At 44.0% G+C, this 20,707-nt stretch overlaps 2 protein-coding genes across 2 annotated transcripts in view; both read left to right on the top strand.

The window, feature by feature from the left end:
* Window positions 1-8,320, top strand: part of LOC144591465 (uncharacterized) — a 29,079-nt gene extending 20,759 nt beyond the window's left edge. The window contains exons 13-18 of the mRNA XM_078395624.1: window positions 255-415; window positions 2,281-2,451; window positions 2,953-3,094; window positions 3,190-3,377; window positions 7,210-7,351; window positions 8,142-8,320. Of these exons, the coding sequence (XP_078251750.1) occupies window positions 255-415; window positions 2,281-2,451; window positions 2,953-3,094; window positions 3,190-3,377; window positions 7,210-7,351; window positions 8,142-8,320 (983 nt within the window). The remainder of the gene's footprint in view (window positions 1-254; window positions 416-2,280; window positions 2,452-2,952; window positions 3,095-3,189; window positions 3,378-7,209; window positions 7,352-8,141) is intronic.
* Window positions 8,321-15,276: 6,956 nt separating this feature from the next.
* On the top strand, window positions 15,277-20,270 carry LOC144591464 (cytochrome P450 2C21-like; the record flags this gene model as incomplete). Its single annotated transcript, XM_078395623.1, has 4 exons — window positions 15,277-15,559; window positions 18,377-18,546; window positions 19,361-19,510; window positions 20,146-20,270. Coding segments are annotated over exons 1-4 (639 nt in total), but the record flags the coding sequence as incomplete, so codon positions are not given.
* Between the last annotated feature and the right edge of the window lie 437 nt (window positions 20,271-20,707).

The following is a 20,707-nucleotide window of genomic DNA, read 5'->3' as shown; positions in this document are numbered from 1 at the left end:
TGGGATTTGAACTAATTTCTCTGGCACAGACCTCCATGCCTCCAAATACTTCCCTGGTAACATAACCACCAGGGTTCTGCCCTCTTGATATGTCTCTTAGCCCTTGAGGAATTACTGCATTAAAAGCAACATTTAAAACTTGCCACTGAAGTCAAGTGTCAGACATCAGTAAAAAGAGACTGATCAGGATGCCTTATAAATGTGAATTGGTTTACACTGTTTGTCACTAACGTGAATGATGCGTATTTCTTCAGGCCAAGAATTTAATCCAACCTTCAAGTTGAACGCTGCAGTGGCCAATATAATCTGCTCGATAGTTTTTGGTGATAGATTTGATTATGACGATGAAAGGTTCAACATTTTAGTCAAAGGAATTAATGAAAACATACAACTTGCCGGTTCCCCTACGATACAGGTAAACCTTATCTTTCACTGAGATTGCAGATATTTTCCAATAAATGCTCATTTGCAAGAGGCCCCAGAAGAGTCATAGAGTCAAACAGCACAAAAACAAGCTCTTTGGCAAACCTGACCTAGATGCCTATCGAAGCAAGTCCCATTTGTCCGCATTGGACTCTTATCACTCAAAACCTTTACTATTTCCAAACCTGTACGAATGCGTTTTACTTATTGTTAAAGTACCTGCGCCAACTACATCCTCCAGAAGCTTGTTCTATAGACGTACCATCATCTGTGTCAAAATGTTACCCCATAGGTGCCAAATACAGACGCGCCCTGACTCCACCTTGGAGCTCACCCCTCATGGTCTCCGCATCGCAGCTCCCACCTGGTCTCTGCGTCTAAGCCCCTCATGATTTTAAACAACTCTGTAAGATCACCTCTCAATCTTCAATGCTCCAAGGAATATTTTTTTCAAGAGCATTTATTTCAAGAGGGCTATAATACAAAAAGAGGGATGTAGACTTGATGGGCCCAATGGCCTAAATCTGCTCCTATTACTTATGATTTATGATCTTATGAATAATGTCCTAGCCTGCATAACCACTCCATTTAACACAGTCCCTTGGGTTCTGGTAACATCCACGTAACTCTTCTGCAAAGTTTACAGATTAAAGGCATCTTTCTAACCGCAGGGTCACCAAAACTGAACACAATTCTCCACTATTGGCCTCACCAATATCTTGCATAATCTCTATACTCAATGCCCTTACTGATGAAGAGACGACATTCCAATAGCCTTATTCACCACCCCGTCTACCGGTTTTGCCAGTATCGGGAACTATGTACTGGAACCCCTTGGTCCCTCCATTCTGCAACACTCCCCAGGGCCCTTGCATTCTTTGTGAAAATACTACCCTGGTATGACATCCGAAAATGCAATACCGAGCACTTATCTGAATTGAACTCCACTTACCTGCTGATCAAGTTCCTGCTGTAATTGTTGATAACCTTCTCTACCACCTCTTCCAGTGCCATCTGCAAACTTACTAAATGTGCCTTTCGCTTCTCATCCAAATCATTGATGTAGATGACAATCAGCAGTGGGCCCAGCACCTACTCTTTGGGCACACCACTAGTCACAGCTTTCCAGTCCGATAAACAGCCTTCCATCATTGATTTAATTGGGGTCTCAAAGTATCTGTCCCTCAATACACAAAAAAAAAGCTGCTTGTCCGACTGACTCACCAACTTTTGTCACATGTTGTCTGAAGAGCAGCTGATAAACATTCATTGTGACCCGACCTTGTGGTTTGACAGAGGGAGATGGTTGGGTGGACGTCGCTTGGGACTCAATGGGACCTGGGCTTTCAGACATTATATTCCTGATAAGGACAACAAAGACAATAAAAAACAAATACCAGATATATAATTAGTCTTAGCACTTAGGGCACATGGTGGCACAGTGGTAGAGTTGCTACCTTCCAGCGCTTGCAGCACTAGAGACCCGGGTTCGATCCCGACCACGGGTGTTGTTTTTATGGAGTTTGACCGCATGGGTTTTCTCTGAAATCTTTGGTTTCTTCCCACACTCCAAATACGTACAGGTTTGTAGGTTAATTGGCTTCGGTTTGTATACTTGGTGTACAGTAAGTGTAAATTGCCCCTAGTGTGTAGGATAGTGTTAATGTGTGGGGTTCGCTGTTCAGTGTGGACCCGAAGAGCCTGTTTCCACACTGTATCTCAAACTAAACTTAACAAGCACACTCAATGTTTGAATAATTCCTAAATTTTAAAGATTTTATACCTTTATTACCAGATTTCAAGTATTGGCTACCAATTGTTTGCTTTGATGTTAATACTCGTGATTTTATTTTATAGATTTACAATGCATTTCCTATCCTAAGATTTCTTGGCTCACGCAACAAATTGCTGCAAAATAATAGTTCAAATTGTGGAATCATCAAGAACCTTATAAATGAAAATGATCAGAAACTAGATGCAAACAACCCAAGGGGCTTCATTGATACGTACTTGTTAAAACAGAACCAGGTATGGACTCCACACCTCCCCTTTAGGAAGAGGTAGATTTTGTATAATGGGTTTGCTTCAAAGGAGCTGGAGCTATTCAACTGAGCTCGAACATTATTGATTTGGTGTCAATTGTAGCATTTAGTGAACCTGGTGGTGACAGGATAGGTCAGTACAATGGCATTACCAGTAGAGCCGCTGCCTCACAACGCCGGAGACTCGGGTTCGATCCTGACCTCAGGTGCAGTCTGTGTGGAATTTACATGTTCTCCCTGAAACCACATTGGTTTACTCTGCATGCCCCACTTTCCTCCCACATCCCAAAGACACACGGGTAAGTGGGCTATTTGCCTTCTGTAAATTGCTCCTGGTGTAGGGAGTGGATGTCAACATGGGATAACATAGAACTGGTGTAAATGGGTGAATGATGGTCAGCGTGAACTCAGTGGGCCAAAGGGCTTCCGGTGTGTACTCTTGGTCCCAAAGTAATTTCTGGGTCTTTGCTCTGTTAATCTAATGCAGGAGTCAGGTAATCCAAACACATATTTCCATGAAAAGAATCTGCTCTACACGACATCCAACCTGTTTGCTGCTGGGATGGAGACAACTTCCACCACACTTCGTTGGGCCATGCTGCTGATGATGAAGTACCCCCACGTACAGGGTGAGGAGCGGTCTGATTGATTACTGTTTGTCCCGTGTGTGAATCCCAGCTCTAGCCCTGTCGCCCAGTGCTTTAATGATGCCCTTGGTTTCCAGAGAAAGTTCACGAGGAAATCATCGGTATCATTGGGTCAGAACGGTCGCCCAGAGCTGAAGACCGGACGAGTTTGCCCTACACCAACGCGGTGATCCATGAAGTCCAGAGATTTGGCAACATTGTCCCAATGAACATCATGCATTCAACAACAGCAGATGTAAACTTTCGAGGATATTTCATCCCAAAGGTAGATAAAGGAAGTGGGTGGCTCATTGGCTCCTGATATTGTGATATTTACTCCAGGGAGGAAGCAAGTGGATTGTTGATTTCTTAGGCTCATAAATTTATTTGTGTAATTTTATACAACATCATCTCTGGTGTATCGACTGCTTTTGAAAGAGAGTTGATGGAGTGAGTGGATAGACAACTTGTACACTGGTGAAACCTTTGTAGCAGAGTTCATCCGATAAAATTCAGCTTGGTAGGACATTTATCTCTCTTAAAATGCCAATTGTTGTCTGTATACTCCTGTCTTGATTATTTACTGAATTTTCCTTGAAGTAATAACTTGTTAAAACATAAGATCAATTTGAAAAGTCCGGGAGCAGAGCAAGGACGCCCGTTGGCTGAGCAGAAAAGTAAGTGCTAATTACAGTTGAACAGGCAGTTTAAAAAGAGCGCCAAGAGGAAGCTAGTAGTCAATTTGAAAAGTCCGGGAGCAGAGCAAGGACGCCCGTTGGCTGAGCAGAAAAGTAAGTGCTAATTACAGTTGAACAGGCAGTTTAAAAAGAGCGCTGGGAACTGAATATTCAGGGGTACACAACGTATAGAAAAGACAGACAGGTGGGCAGAGGGGGTGGGGTTGCTCTGATGGTAAGGAATGATATTCATTCCCTTGCAAGGGGTGACATAGAATCAGGAGATGTTGAATCAGTATGGATAGAAATGAGAAATTGTAAGGGTAAAAAGACCCTAATGGGAGTTATCTATAGGCCCCCAAACAGTAGCCTCGACATAGGGTGCAATTTGAATCAGGAGATAAAATTGACATGTCAAAAATGTAATGCTACGGTGGTTATGGGAGATTTCAACATGCAGGTAGACTGGGAAAATCAGGTTGGAAATGGACCCCAGGAAAGAGAGTTTGTAGAGTGCCTTCGAGATGGATTCTTAGAACAGCTTGTACTGGAGCCTACCAGGGAGAAGGCAATTCTGGATTTAGTGTTGTGTAATGATCCTGATCTGATAAGGGGACTAGAGGTAAAAGAGCCATTAGGAGGCAGTGATCACAACATGATAAGTTTTACTCTGCAAATGGAAAGGCAGAAGGGAAAATCGGAAGTGTCGGTATTACAGTATAGCAAAGGGGATTACAGAGGCATGAGGCAAGAGCTGGCCAAAATTGACTGGAAGGAGGCCCTAGCAGGGAAGACGGTAGAACAGCAATGGCAGGTATTCCTGGGAATAATGCAGAGGTTGCAGGATCAATTTATTCCAAAGAGGTGGAAAGACTAAGGGGAGTAAGAGACACCTGTGGCTGACAAGGGAAGTCAGGGACAGCATAAAAATTAAGGAGAGGAAGTATAACATAGCAAAGAAGAGTGGGAAGACAGAGGATTGGGACTCTTTTAAAGAGCAACAAAAGTTAACTAAAAAGGCAATACGGGGAGAAAAGATGAGGTACGAGGGTAAACTAGCCAATAATATAAAGGAGGATAGCAAAAGTTTTTTTAGGTACGTGAAGAGGAAAAAAATAGTCAAGGCAAATGTGGGTCCCTTGAAGACAGAAGCAGGGGAATTTATTATGGGGAACAAAGAAATGGCAGATGAGTTAAACCGTTACTTTGGATCTGTCTTCACTGAGGAAGATACACACAATCTCCCAAATGTTCTAGGGGCCGGAGAACCTAGGGTGATGGAGGAACTGAAGGAAATCCACATTAGGCAGGAAATGGTTTTGGGTAGACTGATGGGACTGAAGGCTGATAAATCCCCAGGGCCTGATGGTCTGCATCCCAGAGTACTTAAGGAGGTGGCTCTAGAAATAGTGGAAGCATTGGAGATAATTTTTCAATGTTCTATAGATTCAGGATCAGTTCCTGTGGATTGGAGGATAGCAAATGTTATCCCACTTTTTAAGAAAGGAGGGAGAGAGAAAACAGGTAATTATAGACCAGTTAGTCTGACATCAGTGGTGGAGAAGATGCTGGAGTCAATTATAAAAGACGAAATTGCTGAGCATTTGGATAGCAGTAACGGGATCATTCCGAGTCAGCATGGATTTACGAAGGGGAAATCATGCTTGACAAATCTACTGGAATTTTTTGAGGATGTAACTAGGAAAATTGACAAGGGAGAGTCGGTGGATGTGGTGTACCTCGACTTTCAGAAAGCCTTCGACAAGGTCCCACATAGGAGATTAGTGGGCAAAATTAGGGCACATGGTATTGGGGGTAAGGTACTGACATGGATAGAAAATTGGTTGACAGACAGAAAGCAAAGAGTGGGGATAAATGGGTCCCTTTCGGAATGGCAGGCAGTGACCAGTGGGGTACCGCAAGGTTCGGTGCTGGGACCCCAGCTATTTACGATATACATTAATGACTTAGACGAAGGGATTAAAAGTACCATTAGCAAATTTGCAGATGATACTAAGTTGGGGGGTAGTGTGAATTGTGAGGAAGATGCAATAAGGCTGCAGGGTGACTTGGACAGGTTGTGTGAGTGGGCGGATACATGGCAGATGCAGTTTAATGTAGATAAGTGTGAGGTTATTCACTTTGGAAGTAAGAATAGAAAGGCAGATTATTATCTGAATGGTGTCAAGTTAGGAGGAGGGGGAGTTCAACGAGATCTGGGTGTCCTAGTGCATCAGTCAATGAAAGGAAGCATGCAGGTACAGCAGGCAGTGAAGAAAGCCAATGGAATGTTGGCCTTCGTAACAAGAGGAGTTGAGTATAGGAGCAAAGAGGTCCTTCTACAGTTGTACCGGGCCCTGGTGAGACCGCACCTGGAGTACTGTGTGCAGTTTTGGTCTCCAAATTTGAGGAAGGATATTCTTGCTATGGAGGGCGTGCCGCGTAGGTTCACTAGGTTAATTCCCGGAATGTCGGGATTGTCGTATGTTGAAAGGCTGGAGCGATTGGGCTTGTATACACTGGAATTTAGAAGGATGAGGGGGCATCTTATTGAAACATATAAGATAATTAGGGGATTGGACACATTAGAGGCAGATAACATGTTCCCAATGTTGGGGGAGTCCAGAACAAGGGGCCACAGTTTAAGAATAAGGGGTAGGCCATTTAGAACGGAGATGAGGAAGAACTTTTTCAGTCAGAGAGTGGTGAAGGTGTGGAATTCTCTGCCTCAGAAGGCAGTGGAGGCCAGTTCGTTGGATGCTTTCAAGAGAGAACTGGATAGAGCTCTTAAGGATAGCGGAGTGAGGGGGTATGGGGAGAAGGCAGGAACGGGGTACTGATTGAGAGTGATCAGCCATGATCGCATTGAATGGCGGTGCTGGCTCGAAGGGCTGAATGGCCTACTCCTGCACCTATTGTCTATTGTCTATTGTCTATCACTGCAATGAAGAGGATGTTTTACTAGTCAAAATTATTGTTGGTGCAGACATATATATACCTGGTGTGGACATCTCCACACAATATTCGTTGACTCCTCGCTGTTTCCTTAGGTCAGGGCCATCTAGAGATGGGTAATACCACCTGACCTATAAATAGAAAAAAAAAGTAGTTAAAAATCCCAGGGTCTGTCTCTGGAACTTTACCTGCCAAAATTCTATCATTGCGCCCATGAATGAGATATTGGGGCGAGTTTGATAAAAGACGGTGGTCTTAAGAACGATCCTTAAGGGGAGTGAGAGGTTGAGAGACCGGGAAGATTCGAGAAATAATTCCAGAGGTTAATGTCACTGAGGGTGAAGAGGTTGGCAGAGTGATGGAAATTGAAGGTGTGGCAGAGGTAGAAGAGTGGAAATGCTGCCAAGATTGATCATTCTTGTGCACGTATTTTCAGCAATGCTTTACAAACAGAATACCAACAGCGATTATAAATTATATTTTCAGGACACTCCCGTGATCCCCTTGCTGACCTCGGTGCTTTTCGATAAAACTCAGTGGGAAAACCCAAGAGACTTTAACCCTTCCAACTTTCTGGATGCTGACGGGAAGTTTGTGAAGAGAGATGCTTTTGCTCCATTCTCCATGGGTAAGGCGTTTCTCCATGTTTGCACTCTACGCTGGAAGATTTTACATTCTTTTGGACTTTACACTTTTTATTCTTTACTGTACCCTTTATCCTTTATCTGCACTCTGTGAACGGCTTGATTGTATTCATGTATAGTCTTACCTTTGACTGGATAGCACGCAAACAAAAGCTTTTCACTGTACCTCGATACATATCACAATGAAAATCTAAACTAAATTTCCCTCTGCCCTAAGCTTAACTGATGGACAGAAATGCAATATTTATGGCAAGTCATTTGCCTGAGTAAAATAAAGATCTGAGGATGTTGGAAATAGTCATAGAATCATACAACATGGAAACAGGCCCAGAAAACAGCCCAACCTGTCCATGCCGACCCAGATGCCACATCTAGTCCCATTTGCACACATTTGGCCCATATCCCACAAAACATTTCCTATCCATGTACCTATTTAAATGTCTTTTAAATGTTGTTGTAGTACCTGCCTCAACTTTTCTGGCAGCTCGTTCCATCTACCCACCACCCTTTGTGTTAGGACCCTTCTTCTTTCTAATGGTTTTCCTCCGGATCCTTCAGTTTCTTCCCACATCCCAGAGACATGCGGTTTGCAGGTTAAATGGCCACTGTAAAATTGCCCCTAGTGTGCAGGGAGCGGATGGGATAATATAGAATCGGTGTCATCGATGGTTAGCGTGAACTCAGTGGGTCAATGATCTGTTTCCATGCTGTATCTTTAAATCAATCAATCAAACGTTTTTGTTTGCCTATGTTGACATGTTTGTGCCTTTGCAGGACGCAGGGCCTGTGCTGGAGAAACCCTGGCCAGGGTGGAGCTCTTCCTGTTCTTTACCACTCTGATACAGAAGTTCCGGTTTCAAGTCCCCCCGAATGTGAACAATCTGGAGCTTGTATCTGGTGTGGGCTTCACATCATTCCCGAAGTACCAAAATGTGTGCGCTGTTTGTCGCTGATGTCAACACAACCTTTGCTTCAGTTTTACCCCTTTACATTATTCTCAGAAACATTTCAAAGAATGTGTGTGTGTTTTTGTTGTGCAATGTTGCATTTGTCATGGGGCTGAATCTAGCGAGCAATCAATGGTGCCTCCATGACTACAATGGAAACGAGCCTTCAAGTCCCGTAAACTGGGACACACCATGAACAGTGAAACTCCAGCACTTAGTGGATGATGTAGTCAGCCACCTGACATTTGCCCTTCCGAATCTTATAGTCCATTCACCAAAAGTTTGTAAAATAACATTCCTTCAATCTTTTTGATGATATTTTGTGATCAATATAAATGATAATCTGTGATATCAGCTCTTTAACTTTCAACCTGCACTCAATTTAGCGAGAAGGACATGTTCATGAATATAAACATGCCTTTCAACATGAAGCAAATTCACAAATATTGTCAGAATTATGTAACCTGCTTTTATTTGTATAACCTGTTGCCTTCAATGATTTTAAATTCTTCCTCTGTCTGAAATTTACATAAATGCTGTGACTTTTTTTTCCTGATGATAATTTGTGGAAAGAAGCTGTTCCTCTTTGCAGCTGGATCAAGGTGTGACAATCTAAAAATGTTGGACAAATGATTCAAGGGAAATCTGGGGGAAAACTATGCTAAATTAAACTCTCCTTATAGCTAATGCCCTCTGATCCACACAGCATTCATGTAAACCTCTTCTGCATCCTCTCCAGAGCCTTCACATCCTGTACTGGGGCAACCTGAACCGCAAATTGGGTGGAACCAAAGTTTTATAAAGCTCACAGACTTATAAAGCTCAAGCTACCGCAACCTCCACGATGTTAAGTCCGCAGGCTCCCGCGGTTGGAGCTCCCGAAGCCTATCCCCAGCAAGAGGCCACCAGCTCCACGATGTGCGCGGACGGAGATACGACACAGAAAAAGTCGCAACTCCGTCGAGGAAAGGGATTAAAAAAAGTTTCCTCAACACCCACCTCCCACATAATACAAAGCTAAACTTACACTAAAACATACATTTAACAACAGGCTAAAGACAGCTAAAGAAGAAAAGGATGAGACAGATTGTTGGCGAGGCTGCCATCATTTGGTGCCAGATGGGAGATACTGGCTTTATCTTCCACTAAATGGTATTCATGTTTTTCCCTTTATTCTGTGGATGGCTCGATTGTAATCCAGAGCTGCCGACCTTGTCAAACCAAAAAGGGAACACAGATGGCAAAAAAACGGATTTTTAGTGAAAAAAAAGGAATTTTGCAATTTAACAAAACTTACAACCACGCACAATACAGGATGCACTTTCAATACAGGAAATTCTGATGTCCAGTGCTCAAGCTGTTATCTCCATTGTTTAACTACATGAAATAGTCCACAATGGTTCAATCCAACAAAGTACATGTGTCTAGTGTTTCATTTTCGGTCCTCAAACTAAGTCAGCAGAGGTTCTAATGTATGTTTGTCCACTCATATTCAGTCCTTGCTAGAGAGCTTTTTGTTATAAGCAGTGGTTGCCTGTTTGCACTTCTCCAGAAGCCTTTCACTGAACTTCACTTGATGATAACGGTACGGTAGCGCAGCGGTAGAGTTGCTGCTTTACAGCGAATGCAGCGCCGGAGACTCAGGTTCGATCCTGACTACGGGTGCTGCACTGTAAGGAGTTTGTACGTTCTCCCCGTGACCTGCGTGGGTTTCCTCCCACACTCCAAAGACGTACAGGTATGTAGGTTAATTGGCTGGGTAAAATGTAAAAATTGTCCCTAGTGTGTGTAGGGTAGTGTTAATGTACGGGGATCGCTGGGCGGCACGGACTTGGTGGGCCGAAAAAGGCCTGTTTCCGGCTGTATATATATGATATGATAACACTTTCTGTATGATGAAATCTGATAGTGTTTGTGTGCTAAGACTTGGGTGAAATTCAGTGGAGTTTTTCCTTATTAAAACTGGCAATTTTAAAACAATGCTTTTGGTCAACAGAGTGATAATATTAATTTTCAGCGATGCAGTTGTGTTTATTTTGTTTCTTGGTGGTTAATGAAGTCGCGCATCCTTAAAATGACAACGATTAGAGAACTAGTCCGTCTGAAGTACACTACCGCTAAATAAGAAAACGGGTTTGATGGAAGGATTGAACTAAACTGTTTCAGCAGTCACACAACCTGGATTCAGTGCAGCCTTTAGTGCAGGATGCACGGCTGCCTCAAGACATACCAGTGAGTGGTCATCAAAAGTGACTCCGGGCTGACGAGAGGGGGAATCAATCCGGACCTGACCTGCAAAGCAGTTGGTCTCAGGCAGGAGAGTGGCTGCAATAAGTGGAAAAAGTCAACAAACCCAAACGAAGATAAACTATGAATATATGGTTTCCAGAGAAAGTTCACAAGGAAATCATCAGAGTTATTGGGTCAGAACGGTCGCTCAGTGCTGAAGACCCGACGAGTTTGCCCTACACCAACGCGGTGATCCATGAAGTCCAGAGATTTGGCAACATTGTCCCAATGAACATCCTGCATTCAACAACAGCGGATGTAAACTCTGAAAGATATTTCATCCCTAAGGTAGATAAGGGAAGTGGGTGGCTCATTGGCTCCTGGTATTCTGATATTTACTCCAGGGATGGAGCAAGTGGATTGTTGATGTCTTACCATAAGTTTCTTTGTGTAATTTTAAATAACATAATATTTGGTGTATTGTGTGCTTTTGGAAGGGAGTTAATGGAGTGGCAGCAAGAGGGTAGACAATTTGTACACTGGTGAAACTTATTTAGCAGAATTCAGCTAATTAAAATTAGTCATGGGTAGATATTTGCTTCTCTGAACACTAATGCTCCTGCCTTGTTCATTATTTACTAAATGATACTTGATGAAATAATTGTAAAACATAAGATAGCTGTATTACTAGAATAAATAGATTTTGTTTTAATTCTCATGATTGATCTTAAATTTAAAGGAAAAAGAAAAATGTTCAATTCGGGAAAAGTGTCCTCCTAAAATTGAGATCCCCAAAAGATGGCAAAGCGGTCAGGAAAGGATTTGTACATCAGGGCGACTTCTAAGTCACATCCTCAATGGCGTGTAGGTTAGTAAGATAATTGATCGCTGTGAAAATTGCCCCTCGTGTATAAGGAATGGTTGAGCATTAAAATTAGGCTTGGGTAGATATTGATCTCTGAACAATGCTCTTCAGACTCTGACTCTGGGTCTAAAGAAGGTTCTTGACCCGAAACGTCGCCTATCCATGTTCTCCAGACATGTTGCCTGACCCGTTGAGTTACTCCACTGCACTGCGTCTTTTTTTGTAAGCCAGCATCTGCAGTTACTTGTGTTGAAATCCATACTATAGTGTTTCATTCCTCACTGGTTCCTTACGTCAGGAGCAGCTAGGAATGAGCAATACCACCTGACCTTGCCACAATGCCCACATCCTGGGAACAAAGAAATAGAAAGGAAATGTAGTTAAAAAATCCAAGGTGTGTTTCTGGAACTTTACCAGTTAAAGTTTGACACTGAGTCCGCGCTGACCAGCGATCATCGTACACTAGCACTATCCTATATACTGGGGACAATTTTACAATTTTACCAAGCCAATTAGCCTACAAACCTGTAAGTCTTTGGTGTGTGGGAGGAAAGCGCAGCATCCTGAGAAAACCCACGTGGCGATGGGGAGAACGTACAAACTCTATATAGACAGCACCCGTAGTCAGGATCAAACCCGGGTCCCTGGTGCTGTAAGGCATCAACTCTACCATTGCACCACTGTGCCGCCACGTCCAACATTTACCGTGTAGAAAGACAAAGTCAGAAGGAAAATGCGAACTGTCACCACCTTCAAGTTCCCCTTTCAAGCCACGTAACATCATGTCTTGGAAATGTTAGCCATCGCTTTGACATTGCCTGGTGTAGATCGTGCAACTCCCTAGCCTTCACCACAGGATGTGTAGTGGTTGAAGAAGGAGGCTTACTGTCGCCATTTTAATGAAGGGTGGGCATCAAATCCCGCATTACTCTTTTTATTACTTATTATTTATTACTTATCATACTATTTATTTATTTTATTAATATAAAGAAATCCTGTCTAAAGAACTAATAGCTCGGGCTCTCGAGTTCTGGTAAACATCCTTGTCAAGGTCACAGGAAGAACGTGCAAACTCCACCCAGACAGCACCGGAAGTCAGGATTGAACCCTGGTCACTGGAGCTATGAGGCAAAGGTTCTACTAAACTGGTCACTGTGCCACCCACTCTACCATGCCTTTTTTATAAGACATAGAACCTTCGGCCCACAATGTCCATGCTGAACACGATGACAGGTTGAACTAACCTTCTCCAACAAAGAGTGCAGAGAAGATATAAAAGGATGTTGCCAGGATTGAGGGCCTGAGTTTTAGGGAGAGATTGAGCAGGCTAGGACTTTATCCCTTGGAACACAGGTGGATGAGGGGTGATCTTACAGAGGTGTATAAGAACATGAGGGGAATAGATGAGGTAGATGCACAACCTCAGAGGTCCTTTACCCAGAGTAGGGGAATCAAGAACCAGAGGACATCAGTTTCAGGTGAGAGGGGAAAGATTTAATAGGAACCTGAGGGGCAATCTTTTCACTCAGAGGGTGGTAGGTATTTGTAACAGGGAGGTAGTTGAGGCAAGTACTTTCACACATTTAAAAGACATTTGGACAGGAAAGGCTTAGAGGGATGTGGGCCAAACACTGGGAGGTGGAACTAGCGTGGATGGGGCATCTTGGTCGACATGGGCAAGTTGGGCCGAGGGGGCTATGACTATGATTCCAAACCACTTTGTCTCCAATCGCTGGAATTTCAAATGTGAATCTAAGATCACCATCTTGAAACATAAGGTTGCCTTCATCAGTCCTGGAACTTGCCATTTCTTTAATTGTTGCAGAAGACCATTATGCGTGGGTAACATGCACAAGGAAATTAAAATGGTGCTTCACTTGTCAACCAGCCTCATGAGTATGAGAAGAATTTTGATTTCTGTACTTTGCTCTCATGAGAAAGAATAAAATGTCTAAAAGTTTAACTGACATAAGCGCTGTCTAACATGTGGTGCAGCAGTAAGAGTCGCTGCCTTGCAGCACCAGGGACCTGGGTCCGATCCTGACTACAGATGCTGAATGTCTGTATGGAGCTTGTACGTTTTCCCCGTGACTGCATGGGCTTTTCTCCTGGTGTTCCGGATTTCTCCCACATTCCAAAGACGTACAGGTTTGTCTGCTAATTGGCTTTGGTAAAATTGCAAATTGTCCCCGGTGTGTGGGATAGTGCTAGTGTGCAGGGATCGCTGGTCGGCATGGACTCAGTGGGCCAAAGGGCCTGTTTTCGCACTGTATCTCTAAACTCAAAAAAAATTAAGCTAAACATTTGGCACAGGATAAGCATTTCACTTGCGATACACAATTTCAGGACGTGATTAGCCGTGAAGTCAATCTGTTAATTTTTGGCTTGTTGTTAATCTTCCAAACACCAAAACCTTCCAACTGTCATGACTTGCATTCCCAAGAACATGTAATGCTTAATCTAAACCAACAGTCATCTAATGTTTACTTGTCCTGTTTGTACGTTAATCGGTACTGTACAATCTCAATGTTCCTAGTGCGCAGAGAGTGGATGAGAAGGTGGGATAACATAGAACGGGCGATCGACAGTTGGCATTGACCTGGTGGACTGAAGGACCTAATTCCATGTTGAATCTTTAAACTCAATTAATGTTTACTCGTCTTCCTCTGCAGTAAAATATTGAATGAAATGCACTTTGTAATTTTGCAATGCTGTCAGTTCTGTTTGTTCAATAGATTTGAAAGGCCAACCACTCCAGTCACATGTCTGACATAATGCCTCTGGACAAAATGGAGGTGACCTGGCTATGTGGTCGTTGGAGATATTTGAGCTTAAAGAAACTACCATATTATCTTAGAAACACCGTGCATCCAAGCATATTTCTTCAGAATTCTACCTGCTCCTCTTCTGTAATTCAGTTACGGTCATGGAGGCAGAGAGTCATGCCGTGTGGAAACAGGTCCTTCGGCGCAACTTGTCCATGCTGACCAACATACACTAGTCCCACCTGCCTGCGTTTGGCCCATGTCCCTCTAATTCCAGTCGGGGGTGGGGGGGGGGGGGGGGGGAGGCTGCCGAGAATGATGGGGGCTGCCGAGAACAAAGGAGAGACCCGGTGGGGGGGAGGGGAGGCTGCAAAGAACAAAGGGGACCCAGTGTGGGGTGGTGGGAGGTGGGAGGGGGTAGCGAACATCGCTGCTGGACAACGACTCCCACCCCATGCAGGACACTGTCACTGCACTGAGTAGCTCCTTCAGTGACAGACTCCTTCACCCCAAGTGCGTGAAGGAGAGATATAGGAGGTCCTTCCTTCCCGCTGCTGTGAGACTGCACAACCAGCACTGCTCCCAGCAGACGAGTCAACAATAACAGCTAAGAACACACAGAAAACTGATGACAATTTATGTATCTTTTATTTATAATGAATGATCTTTTGCTCTCTTGCTATCCACTTTGCTGCTGTAACACTGTAAATTTCCCCGGTGTGGGACGAATAAAAGAATATATTATTATTATTATGGAACATTTTGGATGGTGTGAGCAAGTTGGGCCGATGGGCCTGTTTTCACTCTGTGTGACTCTGCGACTTTATGACTCTATGAGAAGGCATATCTCTTGGACAGGTTCATGGATGGGAAAGGATTGGAGGGATGTGAGCCAAACACAGGCAAATGGGACCATATCTAATAGGCACCTGAATCAGCATGGACATGTCGGGCTGAAGGGCCTGTGACTGTGCTGTATAACTCTATGAAGGCCTCCAAATGTGAGAATCTGTCCCTTTGGACTACGTGTTAATGTTTAATTAAACAAACTGTGTGCCACTGCTCACAGTTAAGTGTAACGTCTTTGTCTGAGCCACAGAAGACCATTTACAGTGAAGGATTCAACTCACCTTCACTTCTTAAGTGAAAGGATTTCTCTGATTGCTAAGAATGCAGGTTTAATGAATGAGTGATGTCTTTCCTGAGCCTGTTTGTTACGGACACGGTCACACTAATCCTTTTCTCACTTCTGGTTGTGTCCTGCCTGGTGTATTTTTATTCTGGGTGTAAACCCTCAGTCGTTTACAAGCTGCCACCAGGTCCGTCTCCTCTGCCGTTGATCGGGAACCTACACACACTCGACCTGAAGATGCTGCACAAGAGCCTCACGGAGATAAGGTACTTACGTATTGGCCATTGCATCCTAGACTACTGTGGGCTGGAAGGCTATGAAGGGAACAAACTTACTGAATCAACTTTTTATGCATGTGGAGTTAAATCCTGGGCCATAAGACCATAAGACATAAGAGTAGTGGACTGTGCCATATGACCTTAAGACATAGTAGTAGAATTAGACCATTCGGCACATCAAGTCTACTCTGCCATTCAATCATGGCTGCTTTAATATTCCCTCTCAACCCCATTCTCCTACCTATTCCCCCTAACCATTGACACTAATCAAGAACCTGTCGATCTCTGTTTTAAAAATACCCAAAGTCTTAGCCTCCACTGCCGTCGATGGTGCTGACAATGGCAAGTGGGGTTGGTGGGTTAACTGTGCCTGCCCTCTTCCAGCCTCATCGTTTAATTACTCCACAATTTGGCAGCTCTCTCTCTCTCTCTCTTCCATTTTATTTTAATCTGCATTTTCTCTGTAGCTGTAACACTATATTGCCTGTAGTACTTGTGTATGGCTTGATTTTACTCACACATGGTATGATTTGAGTGACTAGCATACAACACGGAGGTTTTTCACGGTATCCTGTTACGTGACAATAATAATCCAATACCAATACCATATGCAAAATGATATCTGATGCATACATACCTTGTGTTTTAAATCCTTAACCCGCATGCAAGCAAGCCTTGCCTCCCCTGCTCTTTCTTCCAACATAATTACATTGATGGGAGGTTGCAAGAGTTCCTGTCACAGTTATCCAAAACAGTTCCGTAATAGAGTACTTACTCTCTGATTTAGGGACACATTCAGAGACGGACATCAAGTGCCGCTGGAAGGTCATCAACTCGGTGAAGGACGCTCTTTGGTCGGCCCGAACCTTGTTGGTCTCCCATCAGAGCGAGATGTCCGTCGGGGAATGTTGCCAACTGGCCCGCTCCAGACAGCAGGAGTACATGCTGAGGGACGCACTGAAGCTCGGTGCAGCCAACGCCAAGGCTCTGTGGGGGAGGACCACAGTCTAGGGTCCTTCCGCTGCTGCACATTGGGGGGGGGGGGGGGGGCAGGGTGTGGTGGGGACACCCCTCAAACAAGGGAAGGGATTTCACCCCAGTGGGCCACATGATTGGCAAGGGTGCCGGGTATAGTTATGGTTTTTGGGAACACTACCAAGTATACCTCTTCCTCACTGATTCTCAACACAGGCACACCACAGGGCTGTGTGCTCAGTCCTCTCCTGTACTCACTGTTCACGCATGACTGTACTGCTAAGCACAGCTCAAACGTCATCTTAAAGTTTGCTGACGACACGACCATCTTGGGCCTCATCACAGACAACAATGAGACGGCCTACAGAGAGGAGGTAAAGGCACTAAACAGCTGGTGCCAGGAAAATAACCTCTCTCTCAATGTCAGCAAAACTAAAGAGATGATCGTGGACTACAGGGGACAGCGGGGGAGTGGACACCTCCCCATCCACATCGGTGATGCTGAGGTTGAAAGGGTCAGCAGCTTTAAGTTCCTCGGTGTGCACATCACTGAGGACCTTTCCTGGACACTGCACACGGACACAATAACAAAGAAGGCCCACCAGCGGCTCTTTTTCCTGAGAAGACTGAGGAAGTTTGGCATCCAGCCACCCAGCACACAGGCTGTTCTCCTTGTTACCGTCAGGCAGACGATACAGGAGTATGGCTGCGCGTACCACCAGACTTAAGAACAGTTTCTACCATCAGGCCATCAGGTTTCTGAACTCATAAACACATTTCACATCATATATGTTGATTATTTTAATATTGTCTTTTTACCTTACTAATATCATTTTTATCTTATTTATCCTTGGAATATTACTGCTGAGGTGACCTGTTGTCCTGTCAAATACATTTCATTGTATCCTTGACCCTGTGCCAACCTACATATGACAAATAAAATTATTATATTATTAAATATTATTATAAATCGTTAATGAATGTATGTATAACCATAGAGTTTATCGAGGAATTTTGCACAGGTCTTGTTTTGTACAGGAAAGAACTGCAGATGCTGGTTTAAATCGAAGGTAGACACAAAATGCTGGAGTAACTCAGTGGGACAGGCAGCATCTCTGGAGAGAAGGAATGGGTGACGTTTCGGGTCGAGACCCTCCTTCAGACTGATGTCAGGGGAGTGGGCGGTACAGAGATAAAATGTAGTCGGAGACAGTAAGTCTGGTGGGAGAACTGGGAAGGGAGGGATGGAGAGAGAGGAAAAGCAAGGGCTATTTGAAGTTGGAAAAGTCAATGTTCATACCGCTGGGGTGCAAGCTACCCAAGCGAAATATGAGGTGCTGTTCCTCCAATTTGTGCTGGGCCTCACTCTGACAATGCAGGAGGCCCAGGGCAGAAAGGTCAGATTGGAAATGGGAGGGGGAGTTAAAATGCTGAGCAACTGGGAGATCAGGTAGGTTTAGGCGGACAGAGCGGAGGTGTTCAGCGAAACGAGCCTGCGCTTGGCCTCGCCGATGTACAGGAGTAGACACCTGAAACAGCGGATACAGTAGATGAGGTTGGAGGAGGTGCAAGTGAACCTCTGCCTCGCCTGAAAAGGCTGTCAGAGTTCTTGGATGAAGTCAATGGGGGAGGTAAAGGGGGAGGTGTTGCTTCTCCTACAGTTGCAGGGGAAAGTACCTGGGGAAGGGATGGTTTGGCTGGGAAGGAACGAATTGACCAGGGAGTTGCAGAGGGAACGGTTTTGTACATATTTTTTAACCTGAATAAAGTTTATTTAGATTATTAGAAAAATTGCATTGATGGGATGCCCCTCATTCCCTTTCAGTTGGCTGAGCAGTATGGACCTGTCTTCACCATTCAGCTGGGACTGGAAAAAGTGGTGGTCCTGACGGGATATAAAGCAGTGAAGGAGGCTCTGGTGGATCAGGCGGATGAGTTTGCAGAGAGAGCAAAGATTCCCGTGTTGGAAATGCAGGCGAACGGTTATGGTAATGGGCATCTCCCATGCTTTCTGACAAAGCCTTGATGTTGTTTTACTCTATTGCAAAATTTGAAGCTGTTCATGGTCAAAAATTCATAAGTCATAGGATTGATCGATAATTGATCGATGGCTTAATACTTTATTATGAAATGGAATAGAATGGAATACTTTATTGTCACATGTGACAAGGCACAGTGAAATTCTTTGCTTGCATATCCAATGTTTACAAATAGCGGCCACCTACGGCGCTGAGAAAGTTACAAAGTAACTCCTCCTTTTATTATTATCACATGTGACAGTGAAATTCTTCGTTTTGCATACCGTACACAAAGTATGCAAAAAGTATAGAAAGGGGGAATTTTTTTAGCCAGTGGGTGGCAAATCCGTGGATTTCATTGTCACAGATGGCTGTGGAGGCCAAGTCATTGGTTATTTTTCAAAAGCGGAGATTGACAGGTTCTTGATTAGTAAGGGCGTCAAAGGATTTGGGGAGAAGGCAGGAGAATGGGGTTGAGAGAGAAAGATGGATCAGCCGAGATTGAATGGTAGAGTAGACTCGATGGGTTGAATGGCCTAATTCTGCTCCTGTCACTAATGAAAATCAGTGCAGAGCTATGCAAAATCAATTTCAGAGCAGATGAATTTCGATGCCAAAGTATTTAGTAAATTACTGCAGCAGGATAACCAAATGGAAACTATAAAAACCATTGAAGAGTGTAGTTCGGACTGGACAAGACTTAATCTCCCCTCAAATGAAACAAAGGAAGTGATTTGGTTCATTTTACATGTGGTTACATGTAATTTCGCATGTGTATTTTTAGGAATTTCCTTTGGACATGGAGAGTCGTGGAAGCAAATGCGAAGATTTACTTTAACGACACTACGCAATTTTGGAATGGGCAAGAAAACGATCGAAGATAAGATTACTGAAGAGGCCAAATATCTGGTGCAAGCGATGGAATCTCACCAAGGTTGGAAACTTAATTTCATTATTTTGCTCACTGTGGTACCTTGTCGAACAAAATGTAACACAGTGGCATAGCTGGTAGAACTGCTGGCTCACAGTGCCTGTGAACTGGGTTCGATCCTGACCTTGTGGAAACAGGCCCTTCGGCCTACTGAGTCTGCACTGACCAACGATCACCCATACACTAGTTCTCTGTTATCCCACTTCTCATTCATTTAGGTTGAATTTAGTTTGGTTTAGTTTTGTTTAGAGATACAGTGTGGAAACAGGCCCTGCAGCCCACTGAGTCCATGCCAACCAATGATCACCTGCACAATAGTTGTATCCGACACACTAAGGACAAATAGCAGAAGCCAATGAACCAACAAACCCCCATGTCTTTGTAATGTGGGAGGAAATCGGAGCACCCGGAGAAAAAACACATGAGGTCACATGGAGAACGTGCAAACTCCACACTGACAGGACCCATAGTCAGGATCGGACCCAGGTCTCTGGCACTGTGAGGCAGCAACTCTACCGCTGCGCCACTGTGTCGCCCCAACGTCTTATAATTCTGTTTATGGTCCAGCATTAAATTGTACATTCATGTACATTTATTGGCAGACCAACCCTTTGATACCTCCGTGCCTGTTACCTCAGCCATGGCCAACATTATCTGCTCTATAGTTTTTGGAGAACGATTTGACTACAGGGACGAAGTATTCCTCACCATAACAAAACTGATTCGTGAAAATTTTAATCTGCTTGGATCTTCCAGAGTCCAGGTAAACATTCAGAGTTAGAACAGAACTCTGAGCTTTTAATTACCTGACATGGTATATGTGTATTCAATGCTTCAATTGTTTCTTTATTATCACGAGTAAAATGCTTTTATTGCGCAGCTCAGCAAGACTATAACCATACATGAGCACAATCCCCCGGTTAGTGCAGAATGTACAGAACAGCCCACTGAGTCTACATGCAAGAGGTGCCATTTTGGCACCACCTTACAGTCCAAGCACCAACTGGCAACTAAGGCCCATTTGACTGTTGTTAATTGTAATACAGGTCCTTCACAGATTTTCTGGCAACTGGTGGTCCAGCACCTCCTTTAATTCGGGTAAAATTACGAGAGCGCACTTGAAATCCCTTCTGGAAGCCCCCCCACCCCCCCATAAATGTGCCCCCGGGTGAGGAGGTGAGAGTATTGAAGTCAAGCCAA

The sequence above is a fragment of the Rhinoraja longicauda genome, unplaced genomic scaffold (genome assembly GCF_053455715.1).
Source record: "Rhinoraja longicauda isolate Sanriku21f unplaced genomic scaffold, sRhiLon1.1 Scf001055, whole genome shotgun sequence".
NCBI classification, from domain to species: Eukaryota; Metazoa; Chordata; class Chondrichthyes; order Rajiformes; family Arhynchobatidae; genus Rhinoraja; species Rhinoraja longicauda.
This window is presented reverse-complemented; position numbering and strand designations above follow the sequence as displayed.